The 27,062-nt window shown below is 39.0% G+C and overlaps 1 protein-coding gene across 1 annotated transcript in view; it reads left to right on the top strand.

Moving 5' to 3' along the window:
- The window catches only part of CDS1 (CDP-diacylglycerol synthase 1), a 73,508-nt gene that overhangs the window by 24,931 nt on the left and 21,515 nt on the right, over nucleotides 1-27,062 (top strand). The window contains exons 3-5 of the mRNA XM_005554892.5: nucleotides 3,489-3,585; nucleotides 17,922-18,019; nucleotides 19,723-19,862. Coding sequence (XP_005554949.2) covers nucleotides 3,489-3,585; nucleotides 17,922-18,019; nucleotides 19,723-19,862 — 335 coding nt within the window. The remainder of the gene's footprint in view (nucleotides 1-3,488; nucleotides 3,586-17,921; nucleotides 18,020-19,722; nucleotides 19,863-27,062) is intronic.

Below are 27,062 nucleotides of genomic sequence, written 5' to 3'. Positions count from 1 at the left end.
ACTGGTACCAAAACAGAAATATAGACCAGTGGAACAGAATAGAGCCCTTAGAAATAATGCCACACATCTACAACCATCTGATCTTTGACAAGCATGACAAAAACAAGAAATGGGGAAAGGATTCCCTATTTAGTAAATGGTGCTGGGAAAACTGGCTAGCCATATGTAAAAAGCTGAAAGTGGATCCCTTCTTTTTGCCTTATACAAAAATTAATTCAAGATGGATTAGAGACTTAAATGTTAGACCTAAAACCATAAAAACCCTAGAAGAAAACCTAAGCAATACCATTCAGGACATAGACATGGGCAAGGACTTCATGACTAAAACACCAAAAGCAATGGCAACAAAAGCCAAAATTGATAAATGGGATCTAATTAAACTAAAGAGCTTCTGCACAGCAAAGGAAACTACCATCAGAGTGAACAGGCAACCTACAGAATGGGAGAACATTTTTACAATCTACCCATCTGACAAAGGGCTAATATCCAGAATCTGCAAAAAGCTTAAACACATTTACAAGAAGAAAATCAAACAACCCCATCAAAAAGTGGGCAAAGGATATGAACAGACACTTTTCAAAAGAAGACATTTATGCAACTAGCAGACACATGAAATAATGCTCATCATCACTGGCCATCAGAGACATGCAAATCAAAACCACAATGAGATACCATCTCACACCAGTTAGAATGGCGATCATTAAAAAGTCAGGAAACAACAGGTGCTGGAGAGGATGTGGAGAAATAGGAACACTTTTACACTCTTGGTGGGACGGTAAACTAGTTCAACCATTGTGGAAGACAGTGTGGCAATTCCTCCAGGATCTAGAACTAGGAATACCATTTGACCCAGCCATCCCATTACTGGGCATATACCCAAAGGATTATAAATCATGCTTCTATAAAGACACATGCACATGTATGTTTATTGAGGCACTAATCACAATAGCAAAGACTTGGAACCAACCCAAATGTCCATCAATGATAGACTGGATTAAGAAAATGTGGCACATATACACTATGGAATGCTATGCAGCCACAAAAAAGGATGAGTTCATGTCCTTTGTAGGGACATGGATGAAGCTAGAAACCATCATTCTGAGCAAAATATCACAAGGACAGAAAGCCAGACACCACACGTTCTCACTCATAGGTGGGAATTGAACAATGAGAACACTTGGACACAGGGTGGGGAACATCACAAACCGGGGTCTGCGTGGGGTGGGGGGTGTCAGGGAGGGATAGCATTAGGAGATATACCTAATGTAAATGACTAGTTAATGGGTGTAGCACATCAACATGGCACAGGTATGCATATGTAACAAACCTTCAGATTGTGCACATGTACCCTAGAACTTAAGGTATAATAATAATAATAATAAAAAGAAAACAGACTGTCCTGCAAAGACTTAGAATTTATAGATACATAGGATTAAAAATAGTAATTACATAAGAAATGTACATTACTTGTGGGGAAAAAAATCCTGTAATTCTCCTACCAAGACATTAATATTTAGAATACTTTGGTGTTTACTCTTTGAGGCTTTTTTTTTGTGCTCTGTGTGTGTGTGTGTGTGTGTGTGTGTGTATGGATGTGTGTAAGGCAAAAATGGGATTGTACTGTTTTCTACCTTACTGTTTTCATTTTCGTTCCATAGTGTTATTAGGAACAACATTTTATGTAGGATCCTAAATATATTTCAGAGACATTTTTAATGTCTATGACATATTTTGTTGTATGGCTGTAGTCTAGTTTATCCAACTGACCACCTATTGGTGGGCATTTAGTTTATTACTAAATGTTCACAATTAAAAATACCTCTACATTAAACATTTTTCTTTGTAGCTCACTTTGGTTTAACATCCATTAATTATTTCCTTAGGATAAAGTCCTAAAGGGAAATCCCTTGGTCAAGGTTTCTGCCCTCCCCTTACTTTTTTTTTTAAACAGGATTTTCCTCTATTGCCTAGACTGGAGTGCAGTGGCACAGTCTCAACTCCCTGCAACCTCTACCTCTCAGGCTCAAGCAATCCTCCTACCTCAGCCACCCAAGTAACTGGGACTACAGGCGTGAGCCACCATGCCTGGTTAATTTTTGTATTTTTTATAGAGACAGGATTTTGCCTTGGCTTGTTGTGCTTTATTTACCTCTGACTAGATTTGTGACCTAGCCCAGTTTCCTAATCCATCCATTAATCCGCAAACAGTTGTATCTGTACAACTACATGGAGCCTTTCAGCCATAGCATTTTTGACTCTACACTCATTTTCAGTTCTGCCCCATGCTCAAGCTCTCATGAGAAGTTTATGCCTACATAGTTTGTTAATAGAGGGAAATAAAGTTGAATGAGTGCAATTTGACTACCTTATGAAGAAATTGGAAACTGGAAAAAAATATATGTTGTTGGTATGTTGGTATTTTAGATCCTTCAAAGGAGTATTTGAAAAGAGTGTTTGTTGGAAGTGTCTAAATTATATTGGAGAGTGGTTGAAAGCAAGGAATGTAATCTTTTTTTTTTTTTTTTTTTTTTTTTTTTTTTTTTTAAGAGATAGTATCTTGCTCTGCCACCCAGGCTGGAGTGCAGTGGCACAATCATGGCTCAATGCAGCCTTGACCTCCTGTGCTCAAGTGTTCCTCCCACCTCAGCCCTGACATGCCCTGCCTCCTGTCCCCCTCCCCACTGCCACCACCCTTCAGTAGCTGGGACCACAGGCAGGCGAGTACCACCACGCCCAGCTGATTTTTGCTTTTTTTGTAGAGCTCGGTTTTTACCACGTTGCCCAGGCTGGTCTCAAACTCCAGGGCTGAAGCGATTCTATATCTTATGAAGGCAGCTAATATTTCTGTTCTAAGAAGGGAATGAGGGCTGGGCATGGTGGCTCACACCTGAAATCCCAGCACTTTGGGAGGCCAAGGCAGGAAGATCACTTGAACCCAGGAGTTAGAGACCAGCCTGAGCAAGATAGTGAGACCCTGTCTCTATTTTTTTAAAAAAAGGAGTGAGGACTTGTGCTTAGAATACACTGCATATATGTTACTAGGCTTTAAGTTGAATCAAAATCTCTTGTAACATAATTTAAGTGCTACCAGTTGAATTAATAAAAATCAGAAAAGTCCTAAAGAAAAACAGCAACAATTCTAAATATAGATGTCATCATTTGTGTATAAGAGCATTCAGAAATCACCATCCATGTATTTGAATTATTCTGGATTTTTCATACAAGGCTGCCAACAGTTTATATGACATGGTCACACAAGGAGTGATATTTGTGTGGCACACTGGGGGTGAAGTGTGAGGCTTGTGGTGGTGGTGGGGTGCATGAATGCTACTTGGTTTTTGTTTTTGTTGTTTGTTATTATATAAAGTGAAGTAGTGGAATCTTAAAGTATAGTTAAGGAAAATTCATAAATCTGGCAAATCAATACTGAAACCACACAAAAAAACCTTAAGAACACATTAAATACTAACTTTCCGTTTTCTTTGTAGGTGGAAAAACTGGTGGATACGTGGAATTCTCACTCTAACTATGATCTCGTTGTTTTTCCTGATCATCTATATGGGATCCTTCATGCTGATGCTCCTTGTAAGTGTTTGACTTTTCCCTGAGTGTCTCTTGCTTTGTTTTTCAACATTTATATATGATTGAAGTAATTTGAGCATATCATAAAAAATAAGTTAATTCAACACTCAGTCATAGCATATTTAGTTCCTTTAAGTGTCTTTTATTTCATGATGATCTGACTTAATCTTTTCTGTTTGCAAAATGACTATTCAATGTGTTCATTCAGCAGAGACCAAATTTGTGTAACAGGCACATGTCTATGTGTCTGACATTGTGCCAAGCATATTTCATAAAAGATATGACATGAGCCTGAGACCTCATCTCTACAGAAAATTTTAAAAAATAAGCTAGGTGGTGGTGGTTCATGGCTGTAGTCCCAGCTACTGGGGAGGCTGAGGTGGGAGGATCACTTGAGTCCGGGAGGTTGAGGCTGCTGTGAGCTGTGATTGTACTACTGTACTCCAGCCTGGGCAACAGAGTGAAACCATCTCACACACACACACACACACACACACACAAAAAATATATATACACACACACACACACACACACACACACACACACACACACGTAACATGAACATGTGACTATTAGCTAGATCCCTGATTTCAAGGAACTCAGTGTAATGGCAGAAACATACAAGTAACCATATGAATAAAAGTATGCTAAATAAGCAAGATAAGTTCTATGATACAACATGCTAGGAGTACACAGTAGAAAAGCACCTAGTCCAGTCTGAGGGAGAGATAAGGAGGCTTCCAAAAGAGACAGTACCGAAGCCGAGTCCTGAATACGGGACAGGGAAAGGAATTCCAAAGTGGATACATCCTGGGCAGGCCGAGGAGGGAGTGAGAGGATGCGGTCCATTGGAAGATCTGCAAGTTGTACGTGTAGAGGGTGTCTTTGTAGGGCACTGGAGAGGCAAGGAGAAACCATTCTGGGAGTTTTGGATTTTGTTGTGTGTGGGAAGCTCAACAAGTCAGGAAGCCAAACAAGTATTTTAACCCTTCATTCATTTGTGTAACAAATGCTTCCAAGATGCCTGCTATATGCTATATGCTATATGCCATATGCCATCCATTAGTTCTATGGATGATACAGTGGTACTGAGAAAAATGTACCTCTCTCTGCCCTCATGGAGCATACTATCTGCACTTTAAAGAGTTGATTATTTACAGTCAGATGCCACCTGATGACATTTTGGTCCGTGATGGACAACTATATGATAGAAATCCTATAAGATTATAATGGAACCAAAAAATTCCTATTGCCTCGTGATTTTATTCCAGTTGCCAACAGTATTCAGTAAAGTAACATGTTGTATAAATTTGTAGCCTAGGACCAATAGGCTATACCATATAGACTAGATGTATAGGAGGCCATACCATCTAGGTTTGTGTAAGTATATTTTATGATGTTGGCACAACAACAAAATTGCCTAACGATGCATTTCTCAGAACATACCCCTGTTGTTAAGCAACACATGACTATATATAATCACAAACTACAATAAGCATTTGAAAAAAAGAATAATACTAAGAGAGCAAAGGCGGAGCTGGGAGCCTTTGCAGAGGCACAGTGCCAAGCACATGGGCTGCGATCTGAAGGCTGAGTGGGAATCAACGAGGTAAACGATGGAGTCTGGGGGAGGACCATCACAGGCAGAGGATTCCTGTGTGCAAAAGCCCAGATATTTAAAGCATGAAACATTCGAAGCCCACAAGTGTTGGAATCAAGGAGAAATGCATTTGTTCAGTGCACTCATCAAGCACTTAGGCAGTGCTGAGCATGGTTTGACAGCACACAGTGAGAGCCTGCTCTCTGGGGTGCCCTGTGGCCTTCTTTATTAGTATTATCATTGTTATTACTTTTTCTCATTCCTTCTCAGTTAATCCAGGCTCTTCTTATGTTCTCATCTCCTTCATCTCTGGTTTCTCTTGCCCGCTTAGAAATGTGTTTATCCATTTTGCCAGTCTCCCTCCATGTTCAATTATATTCGTAGCTCATAAGCTTATGAGCTATATGATATGGTTTTCCTTTTATTTTATAAAAGAATAAGTTTTGATGTGATATTAGACATGATGAAAAAAATTCTATCAGCTCTTGAAGCCACTTAAAGTGGCTTTTATAAGCACCTGGAAGCCTCTTTCACTTCTCTTCTTGTGCTCTCATTAATTTTGCACTTCCTTGGGGAAATCAAGTAATGAACATGAGAAGAAGTTAATTTCTTTTTCTGCTAATTTGCTAAGATCTGAAAGTGCTGTTTCTCAGAAAGGAAAAATGGATAATAAATAGGATAGACTGAATGTGAGGGCAGAGGAAGCTGAGCTTGAAAGCCAAGTGGGCAGGCGTGGGCAATTGTCTGGGTTTGATTCCAGGAAGAGGCCCCCCAGCTCCCAGTCTTCTGTCGCTGAACGTGCCAAGGACTAAAATGACCACCACTGGCCCTGGGACTTGGGCATTTAAGAAGCAAGTGTCTGCAGAGCACTTTTCAGTGCTCTGGTGGTGAGTGGGCAGACTCGAGGAAGAAGGGAGCAAGTGAGAGCAGGGAGATACACAAGGCTTTGTGGGTGGAGGGACCTTTGAGTATGGCCTTGAGCCGTGTATCAGGGTGGAGGCAGCACTGTGAGCAAAGGTCCAAGTGGCGAAAAGTGCCACTTGGACCTTTGCTCACAGCGTTCCCTGGGTGACAGAAAAAGGTGCTTCTTCCTTGAGCACAGGGCCGAAAAATAATTAGAGATCAGATTCTGGAGGGCCTTGCAATACTATGTGAAGAAGTTTGAGTTTTATTTGGGAAGCAGTGAGAAGAAGTATTTTGGGAGAATTTATTTGGAATTAAGAATTAAGAATTTATTTGGGAGAAGTAAGGAGTAAGAAGAAAATTTTGATCTAAGATATCAGAAACCCCCAATATCCTAGATACACTGACGTAGGCAGGTTTGGTGGGTTCCCCTGTGATTTACATGTTTCTCCAAACTGAACTGTTGAGTATAATAACTACAGCAAGAATTTGTGGATAAAAACTATTTTCTAACTACTCTTTATGACAAAATTCAAGACGGTTTTAAAGGCATGCATGCATACATTTGGATTCTGATTTTTTAAGAGAACCATAAGTGTGCCTACAATACCTGAGTTTTTTTGTTTTATTTTTTTTTCTACTATGAAAGGAAAATATGATCTTATTACAAGTTATTTGCTTCAATTGGTGAGTTTAATTAAAGAAGAAAATAAGAATATTAAAGATCTGGCCAGGTGCAGTGGCTCATGCCTGTAATCCCAGCACTTTGGGAGGCCAAGGCAGGTGGATCATTTGAGGTCGGGAGTTCGAGACCAGCCTGGCCAAAATGGTGAAACCCCGTCTCTATTAAAAATACAAAAATTAGCCGGCTGGTAGTGGCATGTGCCTATAATCTGAGCTACTTGGGAGGCTGAGGCAGGAGAATCACTTGATCCTGGGAGGTGGAGGTTGCAGTGAGCTGAGATCACGCCACTGCACTCCAGTCTGGGCGACAGAGTGAGATCCTGTCTCAAAAAAAGCAAAAAAGAATATTAAAGATCAAGTAAAGTAGGTTTGAACTGTTATTGGTTATTTAAGTTTATTACATACACATACATGCATATATATATACACATATAATGTTTATATGATATTTATGTTAAGAGGATATGGATGATTCACACATATAGTTAGTACTCAATTGATTTTACTTTATGTGTTTTAAAACCTTATATCTATTCCTATTCTTAACTAGATCATTTATATTTTGAGAAGGACACATTGTATCTAGCTTGCAGTTGCCTTAAATGTCAGCACTCAAAAATGACTAATTCAATATAGTTTCATTAAAAACTTCTAGGAGGCCAGGCACAGTAGCTCACGCCTGTAATCTCAGCACTTTGGGAGGGCGAGGTGGGCAGATTGCTTGAGGTCAGAAGTTCAAGACCAGCCTAGCCAACATGGTGAAACCCTCAATTTTGCACTTCCAAAATCTCTACTCAAAATACAAAAAATTAGCTGGATGTGGTAGCGCACACCTATAGTCCTAGCTACTCAGGTGGCCGAGGCAAGAGAATCACTTGAACCCAAGAGGCAGAGGTTTCAGTGAGCCGAGATGGCGCCACTGCACTCCAGCCTGGGAGACAGCATGAGACTCTGTCTCAAAAAACAAACAAAACTTCTAGGAAATTACAGCTACTATTTTAATATGAATGCATACCCATGTTCCTTAAAAGGCTTCTTTTGTCGTTTTTAAATTGTTGTATTCATGGCTTAGAATCGTACTTTCCAAGTGATGGAGTTACTAAAGCACATTTTGATTTAAAGACAGATGTGAACACATAGAAGATATTGAAAGAGGTTTTTTTTCCCCCTGCCTTCTTGGAAACTGTTGTCATTAAGTTTTAATTCATGCTATGTAATTTACTTTTAAATGGTGTGTTTACTTTTTCCCATTATGAGAATTGTATAAGTGTGTTCAAATTACTTTGGAAAATAGGTAATTAAAAGTCATCATTCCAACCCTGTTGTTGACTACCAAAATGCAATTAGTAGTATTATTTGGTGTATTTTATTTCATCACTTTTTGCTTAATTTGTGTTTTTAAAACCATGGTCATAATAATAATGTGACTAACATTGTGCATCCTGCTTTTTAAGCTAAATATCACATCAAAAATTTTGTGGACAGGTGCGGTGGCACACACCTGTAGTCTCAGCTATTCGAGAGGCTGAGGCAGGAGGATCACTTGAGCCCTGAAATTCCAGTCTGAGTCCAGCCTGGATAACGTGGCACAACCCTGTCTCTAAAAAAAACAAACTTGTTAAAAAAAGTTTTGTGTTGTTCTGTGGTCTTTATAATCATTAGCTTTACTAGATTGTCTGCTTGATGGAATGTAATTCATCATGCAGTTATTCACTTAAAGTGAATGAATATCTGAATTCATTCAGTGCATCATTTGAAGTTATTCAAATCATTGTGTTATTTTTAGACATTCAGGTTATGTTCTGTTTTTTTGTGTGTGTGTGAATAACACTATCCTGAACATATTAGAACATAAATATGCTCTAACTTTATATGCAGGAGTATTTTCTTAGAAAAGATTTGCAAAGTGAAAATAGACACTTATTTGGATAACCCATAGGCACTATAGTTCATACTCAAAATGTCCAGATCTGAACTTCTAGTCCATACCTCAGCCATCCAGAGTAAATCTGTTGTCAAAGTTAAATAACAATACACAGACAAATCTCTATGCAAAGCATTTTATTTGGGAATGTATATATATTTTTTAAAAAAACAGAATTGCACTTCAGAGCATACACCCAGACCAGGGTTGTCTTTGGTATGTCTAAAGAACAAAGAGAAGGTTGGGAGTTTTATTAATGAGAGAAGCTTGGGAGTTTTATTAAAGAGAGAAATGCTACATACTGTTTTGAAAGAAAGCCCACTGGCACTAGTAAAGTTTTGGGGAGTTGGCAGGCTCTGATTGATGAGCGACAGTAGTGGCAGGTAAAACTAGTCTTAGAGTCATGGCACATTGTTGTTTCAGCAGCCACTAAGTAAAACTGGTCTGAGGGTATGGCCAGCTGTTTCAGCAGCTGAGCTTTGGATAATTCGTGGAGCAGGTGCTGTGTGCCCTGAGTGCTTTTTCCACTTGGCTCCTCAACTCTGATTTTAGTTGAATATGACAATTGACACAATTTGTATAATTCTTTCGTACTGTCTACTTTCCCAAGCCTTTCTTGGTGTTATTTTGTGTTCCCTTTTCTCCCTTAGCCCCTCAATTTCCTCACCCACCAGGTCTAGTCAGTTCTGCCCCCTCTACTTCTCTCCTGTCTTCTTCTCTACTCCTCTACCACTTCAGCTGGATAGCTAAGTGGCATCTTGCCTGCCTGACTGCCTTTACTCTTGTCACCTCCCCAGTCCATTCTTTCCACTTTATTCTCCCGAACTTTCATGTCCAGTCATGTCCTTTCAACTCCTCGGTGCAGTGCTTCCTGCTGTTTCCTAGGATTCCAGGACCAGGCTCATCTCTTTCTCTCCTTCTTAACCCCACCTTTGTCTTCTAGCAACTCCACCCTCCTAGTAGTTCCCTTAATACGCCCTATTCCCTCTACAGGTGCTGACTTTGCAGATCCTTCTCCTCCGGCTCTGCCGTTGCCCACCCCCTGCCCCTGCCACAGGTGTGTCTGCCTCTACACACGTCCATTTGCCTATTTCACATGGGTTGTAGTCGTGTTTCCTCCCTGAGAGACGTACCTCTCTGTGAACAGATGCCCTATGTTATTTCTATAAGTCCTCAATAACTAGTAAAGAATAGACACTTAAATACTGACTATTGTTTTTAAGGTTCTTAAAACATTAATTGAGCCAACAGAGTCCTTTGAGTGTACATTGCTACCAGTATTGATGGTGTGGAGTATTAATGTCTGTGTAATCCTCCAGTCCTGTAAGATACACATAAAGTTTAAAGATTTCGACAATACTATTTGGAACCTTTTGTTTTCTGTTTTCCTAGAAGTTCCATATTAATTGTCCCTGCAAGCTATAGTTGATCATATAAATATAATGTGAGCTATTAAAAACACTTTTATTCTCCCCTCTCAGTAAAATAAATACAATTTATAGTGCCAGTGGATGTACCCTAGCAAATACGTTCATAAAAATTACATCAGTATGATATTTTAAAAGCCCTTCGGGGGGGCAGAGCAAGATGGCCGAATAGGAACAGCTCCAGTCTCCAACTCCCAGTGCGAGCAACACAGAAGACAGGTGATTTCTGCATTTTCAACTGAGGTACTGGGTTCATCTCACTAGGGAGTGCGGGACAATCTGTGCTGGTCAGCTGCTGCAGCCTGACCAGTGAAAGCTGAAGCAGGGCGAGGCATCGCCTCACCTGGGAAGCGCAAGGGGGAAGGGAATCCCTTTTCCTAGCCAGGGGAACTGAGACACACAACACCTGGAAAATCGGGTAACTCCCACCCCAATACTGCGCTTTACCAAGGATCTTAGCAAACAGGCACACCAGGAGATTATATCCCACACCTGGCCGGGAGGGTCCCACGCCCACGGAGTCTCCCTCATTGCTAGCACAGCAGTCTGTGATCTAAGGGCAAGGCAGCAGCGAGGCTGGGGGAGGGGTGCCCGCCATTGCTGAGGCTTAAGTAGGTAAACAAAGCGGCTGGGAAGCTCGAACTGGGTGGAGCTCACAGCAGCTCAAGGAGTCCTGCCTGTCTCTGTAGACTCCACCTCTGGGGACAGGGCACAGCTAAACAACAACAACAACAGCAACAATGCAGCTGAAACCTCTGCAGATGCAAATGACTCTGTCTGACAGCTTTGAAGAGAGCAGTGGATCTCCCAACATGGAGGTTGAGATCTGAGAATGGACAGACTGCCTGCTCAAGTGGGTCCCTGACCCCTGAGTAGCTTAACTGGGAGACATCCCCCACTAGGGGCAGACCGACACCCCATACCTCACACGGTGGAGTACACCCCTGAGAGGAAGCTTCCAAAGCAAGAATCAGACAGGTACACTTGCTGTTCAGCAATATTCTATCTTCTGCAGCCTCTGCTGCTGATACCCAGGCAAACAGGGTCTGGAGTGGACCTCAAGCAATCTCCAACAGACCTACAGCTGAGGGTCCTGACTGTTAGAAGGAAAACTAACAAACAGGAAGGACACCCACACCAAAACCCCATCAGTACGTCACCATCAACAAAGACCAGAGGCAGATAAAACCACAAAGATGGGGAAAAAGCAGGGCAGAAAAGCTGGAAATTCAAAATATAAGAGCGCATCTCCCCCTGCAAAGGAATGCAGCTCATCGCCAGCAACGGATCAAAGCTGGACGGAGAATGACTTTGATGAGATGAGAGAAGAAGGCTCCAGTCCATCAAACTTCACAGAGCTAAAGGAGGAATTATGTACCCAGCGCAAAGAAACTAAAAATCTTGAAAAAAGAGTGGAAGAATTGATAACTAGAATAATTAATGCAGAGAAGGCCATAAACGAACTGACAGAGATGAAAACCATGACATGAGAAATACGTGACAAATGCACAAGCTTCAGTAACCGACTCGATCAACTAGAAGAAAGAGTATCAGCGATTGGGATCAAATGAATGAAATGAAGCGAGAATGAAATCTAAAGAAAAAAGAAGAAAAAGAAATGAACAAAGCCTTCAAGAAGTATGGGATTATGTAAAAAGACCAAATCTACATCTGATTGGGGTGCCTGAAAGTGAGGGGGAAAATGCAACCAAGTTGGAAAACACTCTTCAGGATATCATCCAGGAGAACTTCCCCAACCTAGTAGGGCAGGCCAACATTCCAATTCAGGAAATACAGAGAACGCCACAAAGATACTCCTCGAGAAGAGCAACTCCAAGACACATAATTGCCAGATTCACCAAAGTTGAAATGAAGGAAAAAATCTTAAGGGCAACCAGAGAGAAAGGTCGGGTTACCCACAAAGGGAAGCCCATCAGACTAACAGCAGATCTCTTGGCAGAAACTCTACAAACCAGAAGAGAGTGGGGGCCAATATTCAACATTCTTAAAGAAAAGAATTTTCAACCCAGAATTTCATATCCAGCCAAACTAAGTTGCATAAGTGAAGGAGAAATAAAATCCTTTACAGATAAGCAAATGCTTAGAGATTTTGTCACCACTAGGCCTTCCTTACAAGAAACCCTGAAGGAAGCACTAAACATGGAAAGGAACAACCGGTATCAGCCATTGCAAAACCATGCCAGAATGTAAAGACCATTTAGGCTAGGAAGAAACTGCATCAACTAATGAGCAAAATAACCAGTTAATATCATAATTGCAGGATCAAGTTCACACATAACAATATTAACCTTAAATGTAAATGGACTAAATGCTCCAATTAAAAGACACAGACTGGCAAACTGGATAAAGAGTCAAGACCCATCAGTCTGCTGTATTCAGGAGACCCATCTCACATGCAGAGACATACATAGACTCAAAATAAAGGGATGGAGGAAGACCTACCAAGCAAATGGAGAACAAAAAAAAGCGGGGGTTGCAATACTAGTCTCTGATAAAACAGACTTTAAACCATCAAAGATCAAAAGAGACAAAGAAGGCCATTACATAATGGTAAAGGGATCAATTCGACAGGAAGAGCTAACTATCCTAAATATATATGCACCCAATACAGGAGCACCCAGATACATAAAGCAAGTCCTTAGAGACTTACAAAGAGACTTCGACTCCCATACAATAATAACAGGAGACTTCAACACCCCACTGTCAACATTAGATCAATGAGACAGAAAGTTAACAAGGATATCCAGGAATTGAACTCATCTCTGCAGCAAGCAGACCTAATAGACATCTACAAAACTCTCCACCCCAAATCAACAGAATATACATTCTACTCAGCACCATGTCACACTTATTCCAAAATTGACCACATAATTGGAAGTAAAGCACTCCTCAGCAAATGTACAAGAACAGAAATTATAACAAACTGTCTCTCAGACCACAGTGCAATCAAACTAGAACTCAGGACTAAGAAACTCAATCAAAACTGCTCAACTACATGGAAACTGAATAACCTGCTTCTGAATGACTACGGGGTACATAACGAAATGAAGGCAGAAATAAAGATGTTCTTTGAAACCAATGAGAACAAAGCTACAACATACCAGAAGCTCTGGGACACATTTAAAGCAGTGTGTAGAGGGAAATTTATAGCACTAAATGCCCACAAGAGAAAGCTGGAAAGATCTAAAATTGACACTCTAACATCACAATTAAAAGAACTAGAGAAGAGCAAACACATTCAAAAGCTAGCAGAAGGCAAGAAATAACTAAGATCAGAGCAGAACTGAAGGAGATAGAGACACAAAAAACCCTCCAAAAAATCAATGAATCCAGGAGTTGGTTTTTTGAAAAGATCAACAAAATTGATAGACTGCTAGCAAGACTAATAAAGAAGAAAAGAGAGAAGAATCAAATAGATGCAATAAAAAATGATAAAGGGGATATCACCACCGACCCCACAGAAATACAAACTACCATCAGAGAATACGATAAACACCTCTACGCGAATAAACTAGAAAATCTAGAAGAAATGGATAATTTCCTGGACACTTACACTCTCCCAAGACTAAACCAGGAAGAAGCTGAATTCCTGAATAGACCAATAGCAGGCTCTGAAATTGAGGCAATAATTAATAGCCTACCAACCAGAAAAAGTCCAGGACCAGATGGATTCACAGCTGAATTCTACCAGAAGTACAAGGAGGAGTTGGTACCATTCCTTCTGAAACTATTCCAATCAATAGAAAAAGAGGGAGTCCTCCCTAATTCATTTTATGAGGCCAACATCATCCTGATACCAAAGCCTGGCAGAGACACAACAGAAAAAGAGAATTTTAGACCAATATCCCTGATGAACGTCGATGCAAAAATCCTCCATAAAATACTGGCAAACCGGATCCAGCAGCACATCAAAAAGCTTATCCACCATGATCAAGTGGGCTTCGTCCCGGGATGCAAGGCTGGTTCAACATATGCAAATCAATAAACATAATCCAGCATATAAACAGAACCAAAGACAAAAACCACATGATTATCTCAATAGATGCAGAAAAGGCCTTTGACAAAATTCAACAGCCCTTCATGCTAAAAACGCTCAATAAATTCGGTATTGATGGAACGTATCTCAAAGTAATAGGAGCTATTTATGACAAACCCACAGCCAATATCATACTGAATGGGCAAAAACTGGAAGCATTCCCTTTGAAAACTGGCACAAGACAGGGTTGCCCTCTCTCACCACTCCTATTCAACATATTGTTGGAATTTCTGGCTAGGGCAATCAGGCAAGAGAAAGAAATCAAGGGTATTCAGTTAGGAAAAGAAGAAGTCAAATTGTCCCTGTTTGCAGGTGACATGATTGTATATTTAGAAAACCCCATTGTCTCAGCCCAAAATCTCCTTAAGCTGTTAAGCAACTTCAGCAAAGTCTCAGGATACAAAATTAATGTGCAAAAATCACAATCATTCTTATACACCAGTAACAGACAAACAGAGAGCCAAATCATGAATGAACTTCCATTCACAATTGCTTCAAAGAGAATGAAATACCTAGGAATCTAACTTACAAGGGATGTAAAGGACCTCTTCAAGGAGAACTACAAACCACTGCTCAGTGAAATCAAAGAGGACACAAACAAATGGAAGAACATACCATGCTCATGGATAGGAAGAATCAATATCGTGAAAATGGCCATACTGCCCAAGGTAATTTATAGATTCAGTGCCATCCCCATCAAGCTACCAATGACTTTCTTCACAGAATTGGAAAACACTGCTTTAAAGTTCATATGGAACCAAAAAAGAGCCCGCATTTCCAAGACAATCCTAAGTCAAAAGAACAAAGCTGGAGGCATCACGCTACCTGACTTCAAACTATACTACAAGGCTACAGTAACCAAAACAGCATGGTACTGGTACCAAAACAGAGCTATAGACCAATGGAAGAGAACAGAGTCCTCAGAAATAATACCACACATCTACAGCCATCTGATTTTTGATAAACCTGAGAAAAACAAGAAATGGGGAAAGGATTCCTTATTTAATAAATGGTGCTGGGAAAATTGGCTAGCCATAAGTAGAAAGCTGAAACTGGATCCTTTCCTTACTCCTTATACGAAAATTAATTCAAGATGGATTAGAGATGTAAACGTTAGACCTAATACCATAAAAACCCTAGAAGAAAACCTAGGTAATACCATTCAGGACATAGGCATGGGCAAGGACTTCATGTCTAAAACACCAAAAGCAATGGCAACAAAAGCCAAAATTGACAAATGGGATATAATTAAACTAAAGAGCTTCTGCACAGCAAAAGAAACTACCATCAGAGTGAACAGGCAACCTACAGAATGGGAGAACATATTTGCAATCTACTCATCTGACAAAGGGCTAATATCCAGAACCTACAAAGAAATCAAACAAATTTACAAGAAAAAACCAACCCCATCAAAAAGTGGGCAAAGGATATGAACAGACATTTCTCAAAAGAAGACATTCACACAGCCAATAGACACATGAAAAAATGCTCATCATCACTGGCCATCAGAGAAATGCAAATCAAAACCACAATGAGATACCATCTCACACCAGTTAGAATGGCGATCATTAAAAAGTCAGGAAACAACAGGTGCTGGAGAGGATGTGGAGAAATAGGAACACTTTTACACTGTTGGTGGGATTGTAAACTAGTTCAACCATTATGGAAAACAGTATGGCGATTCCTTAAGGATCTAGAACTAGAAGTACCATATGACCCAGCCATCCCATTACTGGGCATATACCCAAAGGATTATAAATCATTCTGCTATAAAGACACATGCACACGTTTGTTTATTGCAGCACTATTCACAATAGCAAAGACTTGGAATCAACCCAAATGTCCATCAGTGTCAGACTGGATTAAGAAAATGTGGCACATATACACCATGGAATACTATGCAGCCATAAAAAAGGATGAGTTTGTGTCCTTTGTAGGGACATGGATGTAGCTGGAAACCATCATTCTCAGCAAACTGTCACAAGAGCAGAAAACCAAACACCGCATGTTCTTACTCATAGGTGGGAACTGAACAATGAGATCACTTGGACTTGGGAAGGGGAATATCATACACTGGGGCCTATCATGGGGGGGATGGGGAGGGATTGCATTGGGAGTTATACCTGATGTAAATGATGAGTTGATGGGGGCTGACGAGTTGATGGATGCAGCACACCAGCATGGCACAAGTATACATATGTAACAAACCTGCACGTTATGCACATGTACCCTAGAACTTAAAGTATAATAATAATAATAAAATAAAATAAAATTTAAAAAAATAAAAATTTTTTTTAAAAAAGCCCTTCGGATCTGACTAACTTTGCTTTACTGTTTTATCTTAATACTAAACATTGTCTCCGTTCTTTATTTTTGTTAGAAATGACTTGATATTATATACAAATGTTATTTGAAGAAGGACCCTTGGATTTCCTCCTGTCTTTATAACACATTTATGACTTTTCGCTAAAAGTACTGTTTATGGTTTCACATACATTTCTTTATCATGTGGCTGAAAAGAGACATTTAGTTTTTAAAGTATGTGTTTGGACATGTAATCAGTATAATAGGAAAAAATAGCTTAAGAATACCCTGAATGGTAGGTTTTGGAAAACTAACTTGTGGAAATCTTAAAAGGAAATCCCAAAATATATCCTCTGACAGAGTTTGGTAAGCTTTTTCTGTTAAAGGACCAGATAGTAATATTTTAGGCTTTAAGGGGCTGCATATGTTTCAGTCACATAATCTTTGATTTTTAAATAACTCTTTAAAAAATATAAAAATCCATTCTTAGCTCAAGGACAGCATTAAAAACAAGCCCCTGGAGAGTGCTCTCTAGACAAAAAAAGTTAGTCTGCCGTATTCACAAATATTTTTACCTCTTAATTCATGACAATAAGTGTTCGACTTGCCATTTGCTCTTTGAGTCTTGAAATTGACAGGTCAAGTACTGGGTGTGATGCTACATCTTGAGAAATTACCTTCATCCAGGTTGCTGAATGCAGCAGTTTGAAGGACTATAAAATAGAACATCAAAAAGGGATTTATAAATGTAAACCCATTTAATAGGTGTGCAGTCACGACACTGTGTAAACAGAAATGCATAAACTCAGTTGACTGGCCAAAGTGGCTTCAAATGTGGAAGGTTGCTTATACTTTGCTAAGGTAGCCCAGCTTCGATTGACCAGTGAGTAGCTGGCTATGGGAGGGCTGACACAGCTGGGAGGATGAAAAGGCCATTCCAGGGTGACTGGGTAGAAAGTGTTTTAACTGTTTGTCCTGACAGTATCTTTATTACTTGCAAGTATAACAATGCATGGTTACAAGCAAACTTTCATGTATGATTTTCTTAGGGTATCTCAAGAAACATAATGGTCAGATTGGACAAAAAGATTCTCCATCTTGAGAAGGACAGTCTAAATAATGAAATAGTAATGAGGGATAAATCCTAGTCAACTGTGGCCAACCAGATTATATCCCTCAACCTTTAAACTCCAGTGCCATTCCCCACCCCGGGAAGGATCTTCCAAGCCTTTTTGAGTAAAACATTATTTTGTCCACCCCTTTGAGGCATCACTTGGTTTTAGAGACATGGAATATTGCATTTTTTTTACTGACATTTAGAATAATTAAAAATTGGTAGATTAAGATTTTTCAAATACATATGACAAATTGCTTTATTGAATGATTAAGCACAAATGTAAGCATTGAGAAATGTATGTTAATGTTTTCTCTTGGTTTCAGGTTCTGGGCATCCAAGTGAAATGCTTCCATGAAATTATCACTATAGGTTATAGAGTCTATCACTCCTATGATCTACCATGGTTTAGAACACTGAGTTGGTAAGTAAGCTTGAAACTATTTCAGATATGAAAAGTTAATTTCTGAAGTTTGTAAAGGAAGCATCTTGATCAGTCAGTATCCACTCAATTTACCCTATAGATTGATTTTAGAGAAAGATAAATAAAAATAATATAGTTGAATTTTGAAAAGAAGATCACCTTTGTCTTTCCCACTCCGATACAACTTCTTTCAGATCTCATATTTTAGTCTTTGTAGAGATATCTAATATGTGTTGAATATATACACCATTCTTGTCCTTTTTTTAAAATAAAAAACTAAACATTGTGTTGGAAACATTTTTGTATCCTTTACAATAATAATTTTAGCAAAATATTTGCATATAACCTTTTCCTTCATTTTCCTTCATTTCCTCTCAGTTGACGTGATAATATACAACATATTGTGTACACACAAATGCATGTAAAGTTAGTGACAAATCACCAAATGATATTAACATTTAAAATTTTACATCTTTTAAAACTTTTCATGTATAAATCATTGCTATCAGAACCTTGGCTAGGAAACATGATAACGTTATAGTTCATATTTAACCCAAGTGGCCATCCTTTTTAATATATTTGATTAATATCAACCAGGGAGTCAGTGTCTCATTATAGCAGATGGGGTTTAGGATGGTCAAAAAGAAGTGTCTTGATTTTGGTGAGAGCTGATTTTTCCTTGTAGCAGGTTTCTTCATGAGTGGCAAAGTATATAGGAAATGTTAGATAGGTAAAGAAATTGGAGAATAAATAAATGTAAAATCATGCAGTATTGATTCTAAGTATTAAAAAAAAGAGAAGATAAGTAAGGATGGGCTCCGGTGATTGTAGAAGGTGTCAAACAAGAGGTAAAAGATAAACTGGTATTTGAAATGAAGACAAGTTTTGGATAAAGAAGAGTTTTCTGGTTGGGGATGTAGCACCCATCAGTTTCTAGATGTGGGACAGACGTATTTATACTACCGCTGATGAGATATTCCTGGCCCTTCTGAGCAGAGGGTATTGTTTAGCGGATAGTGGGTAAATAGTTGGATTGGTAGACCAGGTTAGGCCTTGATTGCCTTACAGAGGAAGAATCCCGGCTCATTTGGAGTCCACTAGGAGCATTAGAAGAGGGGAGATGCCAGTGCGTGCAGGGCAGTGGGGAGACAGGTTGAATTACCTCTTCTTTCTTTCCTTCTTAATCTTCCTGAGGACAGGTGGGGATTTGTCTTAGGACTTCTACTATTAAAAAGCATTAGAGCTGTGAGTAGTTAGGAGTTAATTTTCATTATGAACTTAATACCTCAATATATACACCCACACATTATACATATATGCAAAGTATTAAAATCATACACACACATACACACATTATACTACACACAAAGTATTAAATTTATACACACACACGCACTGCTCCCACCTCCCAAGGGTGAAGGATTGTGTGTATGTAGTATTTTCTACATTGTTTCCTAATTATCTCTGGCATTAGATTTTCAGCTAAATAAAGGTATGATTTATATTCGGTAAATTTTTGCTAATCGATAAATTTGAAATTAAGTTTAAAACAGGAAAATAGCATTTTAGTGAAATATATCTTGAATTGGTCTTCTGAACTTGGTTTTGATCTTTGTGTCATCAGAATGTAGAAAATAATTTTGTTGAGTTTGAGGGGAAGGAAAGCTTCAAATATAGAAAAGCTAATTGTTTTTAAATTATAGGCACTTTCTATTGTGTGTAAACTACTTTTTCTATGGAGAGACTGTAGCTGATTATTTTGCTACATTTGTTCAAAGAGAAGAACAACTTCAGTTCCTCATTCGCTACCACAGATTTATATCATTTGCCCTCTATCTGGCAGGTAAGTTAAGGAATATTCTGTATTGATATGTAGCTAACACATTTTCCATGTTTATTTTTATTTCTGTTATTTAAATTCGTAATTTTTTGGTTACATTTTATTCTAGCCTCTCTTTTTCATTGTTTCTCATGTATAAAGCTATTTCTTTCATCATGTTCTTAAATAGCAATTACTCCCTTATAGTGGGTTTAAAAAGTGCTTATTAAGAATCACTCCAGGCCGGACTCTGTGGTTCACACCTGTAATGCCAGTACTTTGGAAGGCTGAGGTGGGCGAAACACCCGAGGTCGGGAATTTGAGACCATCCTGACCAATATGAAGAATCATGACGCTGCACTCCAGCCTGGGCGACAGTGCGAGACTCCATCTGAAAATAATAATAATAAAAAAAGAACAATTGTGGTTAATTAAAACATAAATCATTTATATCATTAATATATGCATATTAGTTTTCAAACTGAATTTCAAAATAATTATGATGTAAACAGCAACCCTGCACCACACCACTTTGAGATTTTTTCCTTTTTTCTAAGTAATAGGCCTATTTCTTAGTTTAGGCATTATCTATTGACTTCCTGTTATAACCTACCTCACTTCTTCATACTCAGTTTTTTTATAGTCACAGTTTGCATTAAGTAGGTACTTAAAATATCACTTCCTATAGAACCAAATAGTATCTATGATTACATTTCCTTCTTTTACTACTTTTTGTTTTTCCTGAACTGAGTAACTGCCTCACCTTCTCTTTCCCATATTTGCTGATTTCAGTGTAGAGATCTTTAATTTTTCCTTCAGGTTTGCCCCATGTCTGTTGGTAGTATTTTCAGATGTTTACACAAGTCAGATAGTATATCAATTGCCTTTTTTCCTGGAGACTTCTATGCCAGAGACCTCTGCATTCCAGTTCCTGTGTGAGCTGGCTGCATTTGGGCCCACTGCTGAGCTGTGCTCATGATTTGAGCCCATTTCTTCCATCCCAGGTCTTCCATCTCTTGGTTAACACCCTCACTTTGCTGAAGCATGGCCTGCTGTAGTTTCTTATGAAATGATGTGTAGAAGGTAGATGTCTTATGTTTGTGCATTTCTAAAGATACCTTTGGTCTGTTCTCACAGCTGATTGCTTTGGCTAGGGCTCACACTTATTGTTAGACTTTTACTTAATAATCCAAGTCAGAAGCCTAGGCCTCAGTCTTGCCTTCCACCAGGCCTTTTCTCCTTAGTGTCTCTAGAAAATATGTTTAGGCACTTGTAATTTCTTAGGTCTACTAACAGTTTTCTATCTGTTTTCTAGCTTCCAAATTTTGTAGACATGTGTCTTCTTTTCTCCTTGACCTTTCTTCAGTTTTCTCTGTTCTCGTGGGGCTTCCCCTTAATTTCTTTTAATGTTATTTTGCAGGGACACCAGGATGGAATACAAACTGTCATTTAAAAACAAAAAGCCTTAACTAGTTTTGTTTTTCCCTTGGCTTAGAACAATTTGTTATTTTTGCTCACAGTCCTGCGGCTTGGCAGGCTTAACTGAGCAGTTCTAACCCCAGGCCTCTCACGTGGTTGCCGTGAGACAGAGGCCGGTGCTCATGTCTTAAGTGTGCTGGACATCAAAGATGGCTCCTTTTCATGACTGCAGTTCGTGCCGCTTGCTGACTTGGGCACTGACCTGTGGCCCCTCCATGTGGCTGGGATGGGACAGGCACCCTGGGTTCTGAATGGGGAGCATGCCAGGAGCCAGGTGTTTCAAGAGGCCTAAACTAGTGTTTTTTTTTGTTTTGTTTTTGTTTTTTAATGAAAATATATGCCCATGATAAAAATTGAGACTAGAAAGGAGTATTTGATGAAACTTCTCTCCACCTCAGGGCCTTACTTACAATATCTGGAGGCTTACTACTGTTATTCCAGAAATTGTCTGAGTATTCCAGCTTTTATGTGTACATCCCCCTTCCCTTTTTCTTATACAAGTAAGAGTATCTCTTCTGTACCATTTTTCACTTCATACATTAATAGCTTATAGATGGATTTATATTGGCACATCTACACCTATCATTGTATCCATATCTGCAGTTACATCTATATTGATATACAGCAATAGCTGAGAGGTAGAATGTCGGCATATAAGGTGATTACTGTTTTCCCCTTTGGTTTGCTATAATTTATGCTTGAGAATAACATCTCAATTGAGTGTGGACCAATAGTGTAATTCATTTTCTTTGTTGTTTCTTTATATATTTTGTCTTTGATTATCGCCTCCCAGCCAGCCCCTTTTTAGTAATTCTTTGTTTCATGTATGACTTTTGGACTCTACTTCTATAAAAATACAATCTGTGTTTCATCTTTTTTTTTTTTTTTTTTTTTTTTTAAAACAGAGTCTCACTCTGTTGCCCAGGCTGGAGTGCAGTGGCACTATCTCGGCTCATGGCAACCTCCGCCTCCTGGGTTCAGATGATTCTCCTGCCTCAGCCTCCCAAGTAACTAGGACTACAGGCATGTGTTACTGCACCTGGCTAATTTTTGTGTTTTTAGTAGAGATGGAGTTTCACTATGTTGCTCAGGTTGGTGTCTAACTCCTGGGCTCAAGTGATCCCCCTGCCTTGGTCTCCCAAAGTGTTGGGGTTATGGTCATGAGCCACCATGTCTGGCCTGGTATTTCTTCATTTTTCTAACAGTATACTTATTTCTACCATAGACATATTTTACCATTTCTTATTTTACACTCAGAATCACAGAAACTTACTGAAAGTCTTTAAAGTCATTCTTTGAGCAAACATTTGAGTGTTTTTCAAATGCTAGGTACTGTGAATGATGTTGAGGATATAAAGGGAAATGAAACGATTGTGTGCCTTCCAGGGTCTTGAAGCTGGTGAGATGTGAGTCTTTTAGTTCATTGCTGAAATGTGAACAATTTCTGGCAGGAGCATGAAGAAGAGGAAGGAAGGCCATGGAGGGCCTTTGAGAAGAGATGACAGGTTTCATGAAAAGGAAAGAGCAAGCAGGCAGTTGCCAGGTATCAGATAGTAGAAAAGTCCATTCCAGGCAGAGGAACAGCTGTGCAGGCATGAGAATGAGAAAGGATTGCATGTTTTGGGTTCATGGAGGCATGGAAGGTAGGCAGGAGCCACATCTTGAGAAAATTTGTATGTCGTAGGAAGGGTTTGGACTTTATATCTGGGAAAACATTGGAGGATTTTAAGCTAAGAAATGATGTAACCAGACTTGTAATTAAATGAAGTAGGTTGGGAGACATTATCAGGCAGACTAGATAGGAAGCTACTAAATGTAGTAAGGACCTAAACTCTTCCGGTGTGTAGTTAATACTAAATGAGTAATAAGTTAGAAAATAAAAATACTACAGGCTGATCGTAGAACCCAACTGCTATTTTATGACAGTCTATGAAAAGTTGTTTATATATCACAGGTTATTGGCTTAAAATGCACATCTTTGTTGAGATAATTGCATGTTCACATGCAGTTGTAAGAAATAATAGATCTTTTTACACTTTGCTCGGTTATCATCAATAATAGTATTTTGCAAAACTATAGTACATCACACCAGGATATTGACATCATTATAGTCACACAAATGTACTTTTTGTTTGTTATTTTGAGATAGGATGTCACTGTTTTCCCAGGCTGGTCTTGAATTCCTGGACTCAACTTACCCTTCGGCCTCAGATTCCTTGGTAGCTGGGATTACAGGCGTGTATTACCATGCCCCGCTCTATAGGTCTACTTTAAAAATGCAGCCTCATAGTAAGCTAGGAGCTACTCAGTTAAATGGTGTAACTTCCAGTATAAAACAGGCATAGAATACTTGAATACTATATGTCTATTATCATTTTAAGGGTGGCCTAAAAATGGCTCGGTTAGACCAAAAGCACCCATGGTGTACCTCTCTTGTTTGTTTAATTCCCAGAGCGCAGTGCAGGACTGGCATTGAGGGTCCGACTCTGTATTTGTTGGATAAAGGATTAAAAGGCTGAGAACATGCACATCCACACACAGTGCTTCTTAATTATATTTTCTTAGTATCAGTGTTTTGTTTGCTGAGTCTTGAGGCCTTAGTGGCTACTTTTGAAGTGCTTAGCAACATTTGTGAGCTTAGTCCAGCAAATGGAGTTAAGCTTTGAAACAGGACTATGGAAACAGAGAGTGTGCTAACATTGAGATATTTGTACCTTTCTTTCAAATTATGCTGTGGATATCTTTGGAAGTCTTTTTCTTAAACAATATTCCAAGGGCCCTGTGAAAATTTTAGTTCTATTATAGTGGTCAAATGACTTCAGAAAATGTATGTCTTACCAGATTTAAAAAGCAGAGACAGTTCAAACTACTTCATTGACATTGAATTTTATTTAAATAAAATATAGGTATCTCCAATTCTGACCCCTCATGTCATGCAATTACATGGTTAGCAGTGATATGTTGACAAACTTAAGGTGTTTGACCCGTAATATCATCACCTTACATTTCTTTATTCAACTATAGTGATGTGCATATTATGTTTAATAAATTATTTTTTGCTTGTATTTGTGCATGCATAGCTATTTTGATTTCTTTAAAATTCTTAGGGAGATAATATGACTTGAATGTAATGCTTTCAGTTCAAGAAAATTGATGGACATACAAAACTAAGTTATAGCCAAAATTAATGCATAATTAAGATATTTTCCCCAAACATCCTGAGTATCTTTTATATCAGAGGATATTAATGAAATCTTTAGAAAAATGTCACAAATAATTCACAAAAGACTGTCTCTCCAAAACTACTTAAAATTTCTGAATTAAAGACTACTAAACTCTATATACATGCTAGTACTGGTTCTAAACCTTAGACTAACCATTCAGATTAATAGAAAACTTTTTAAAATGTTTAACCAATATGATGATTGGTTTGTATGGTAATCTCTACAATGCATATTCGTTTAAAACTTTTTCAGAACAACTCAGTTGTAGCCTGGTGTCTGAATCAAGGCACACAATGCTTTTTTAATTTGATGCTAGAATAAAGGCACACAATGCTTATTTAATTTGATGCTAGAAAGTTTTGATGGTTTAGGCAAGTATAATGAAGAATATAACCAAGTGAAAGAATGGGGGATGAGTCGGAAGCTCTAGTATTCAATCTTGGGCCCATCCTACTGTCTGTTTTTTGAATTAAGGGCTATATGTTTACTAAATTTTGACTAATCATCAATGGTAAATTTAAAAAACAACTTTATTTTCATTTGTTTTCGGTGTCTTCAACAAGAGTAAGAGCTCCTGAATGGCAGTGCCTATCTTATTCATTTTTGCATCTTGTTTCTGGCATATCAAAGGTGCTTAATAAATATTTTTTATCTATTTTTCTGAAATTTCCTCTGTCTCATCTGTTGGGCTTTTCAGTATCTTGTGTTTTTTCCTTTACTTTTCCTGACCCCCTTAAAAATCTTCATCCTCTTTTTCTTTTTTACATGAATTTTTTAAGAGATGGTGACTTGCTCTGTGGTCCAGGCTGGATGGAGTATAGTAGCTTGATCATAGCTCACTGCAGTCTCAAACTCCTGGGCTCAAGTGATCCTCCAGCCTCAGCCTCCCAAGTAGCTGGGACTGTAGGTATGTGCCGTCCTGCCCAGCTAATTTTTACTTTTATTTCATAGAGACAGGAACCTGCTGTGTTGCACAGGCTGGTCTTGAACTCATGGCCTCAAGCCGTCCTCCTTCCTTGGCCTCCCAGGGTGTTGGGATTAAAGGCATAGGACACTGCACCTGGATTCTCTTGTTTTTTTTTTTTTTTTGAGACGGAGTCTCGCTGTGTCGCCCAGGCTGGAGTGCAGTGGCGTGATCTCGGCTCACTGCAAGCTCTGCCTCCTGGGTTCACGCCATTCTCCTGCCTCAGCCTCCCAAGTACGCGGGACTACAGGCACCCGCCACCACACCTGGCTAATTTTGTTTTGTATTTTTTAGTAGAGACGGGGTTTCACAGTGTTAGCCAGGATGGCCTCGATCTCCTGACCTCGTGATCCACCCGCCTCGGCCTCGCAAAGTGCTGGGATTACAGGCATGAGCCACCACGCCCGGCCTCTTGTTCTTTTGGGATATACCTCTCTTTAGTTTGTTGGGTAACTGGTTCTGCTTAATCGCTGGAGAACTCTTTGTTGCTGGGCAACGAGATATACGTATCTTTGTATTGAGAACACCAGGCACAATACTATGTAGATAAATAATAAGTATAACTTTTATATAAAGAACTATATATTAGGATGCCTTTTCAGTACTTTTATTTATAGTACTATAACACATTCTGTGGTTTTAATTTAGAAATATACAGGCCGGGCGCAGTGGCTCACACCTGTAATCCCAGCACTTTGGGAGGCCGAGGCAGGCGGATCACAAGGTCGGGAGATCGAGACCATCCTGGCTAACACAGTGAAACTCTGTCTCTACTAAAAATACAAAAAATTAGCCAGACTTGCTGGCAGGCACCTGTAGTCCCAGCTACTCAGGAGGCTGAGGCAGGAGAATGGCGTGAACCTGGGAGGCGGAGCTTGCTGTGAGCCTAGATCACGCCACTGCACTCCAGCCTGGGCGACAGAGTGAGACTCTGTCTCCAAAAAAAAAAAAAAAAAAAAAAAAGAGAAATAGTCATGCAAGCATTCTTTGTTAACAATCGGGAAAAAAAATGAAACTATGGATCCAAGTGTACAAAAAGTGATCCTTTCCACAGATTTATTAAAATATAAATATATTTTTAAGTATTGAAACATAAAATGTTAATATGTCCATATAGTTGTGAATGAGAAAGATTAAGTTCATATGTTTCTTTTTTACAATGTTTTTCTTTAAAAATTAGTACAGTTGGCCCTCCTATATCCATGGGTTTTGCATCCCTGGAGTCAACCAACTGTGACTCCAACCAAATATTCTGGAAAAAAAAAAAGCAACACAATGGATAATTGTGTCTTTACTGAACATGTATAGACTTGTTTCTTGTCATCATTCCCTGAAAAATACAGTCTAACAACTATTTATATAGAATTTACATTGTATTAGGAATTATAAGTAATGTAGAAATGATTTAAGATGCACAGGAGGATGTAAGTAGGTTAGATGCAAATACTATAGCATTTGATAGAAGAGACTTGAGCATCCATGGATTTTTGTCCTTTGGGGATCCTGCAGCCAATCACCCAGGGATAATGAGAGATGACTATAGTTAGCCTTAGCTAT

This window comes from Macaca fascicularis, chromosome 5 (assembly GCF_037993035.2).
Source record: "Macaca fascicularis isolate 582-1 chromosome 5, T2T-MFA8v1.1".
Lineage (NCBI taxonomy): Eukaryota > Metazoa > Chordata > Mammalia > Primates > Cercopithecidae > Macaca > Macaca fascicularis.
The sequence above is the reverse complement of the archived record's forward strand: the minus strand, read 5'-3'. Positions and strand labels throughout refer to the sequence as shown.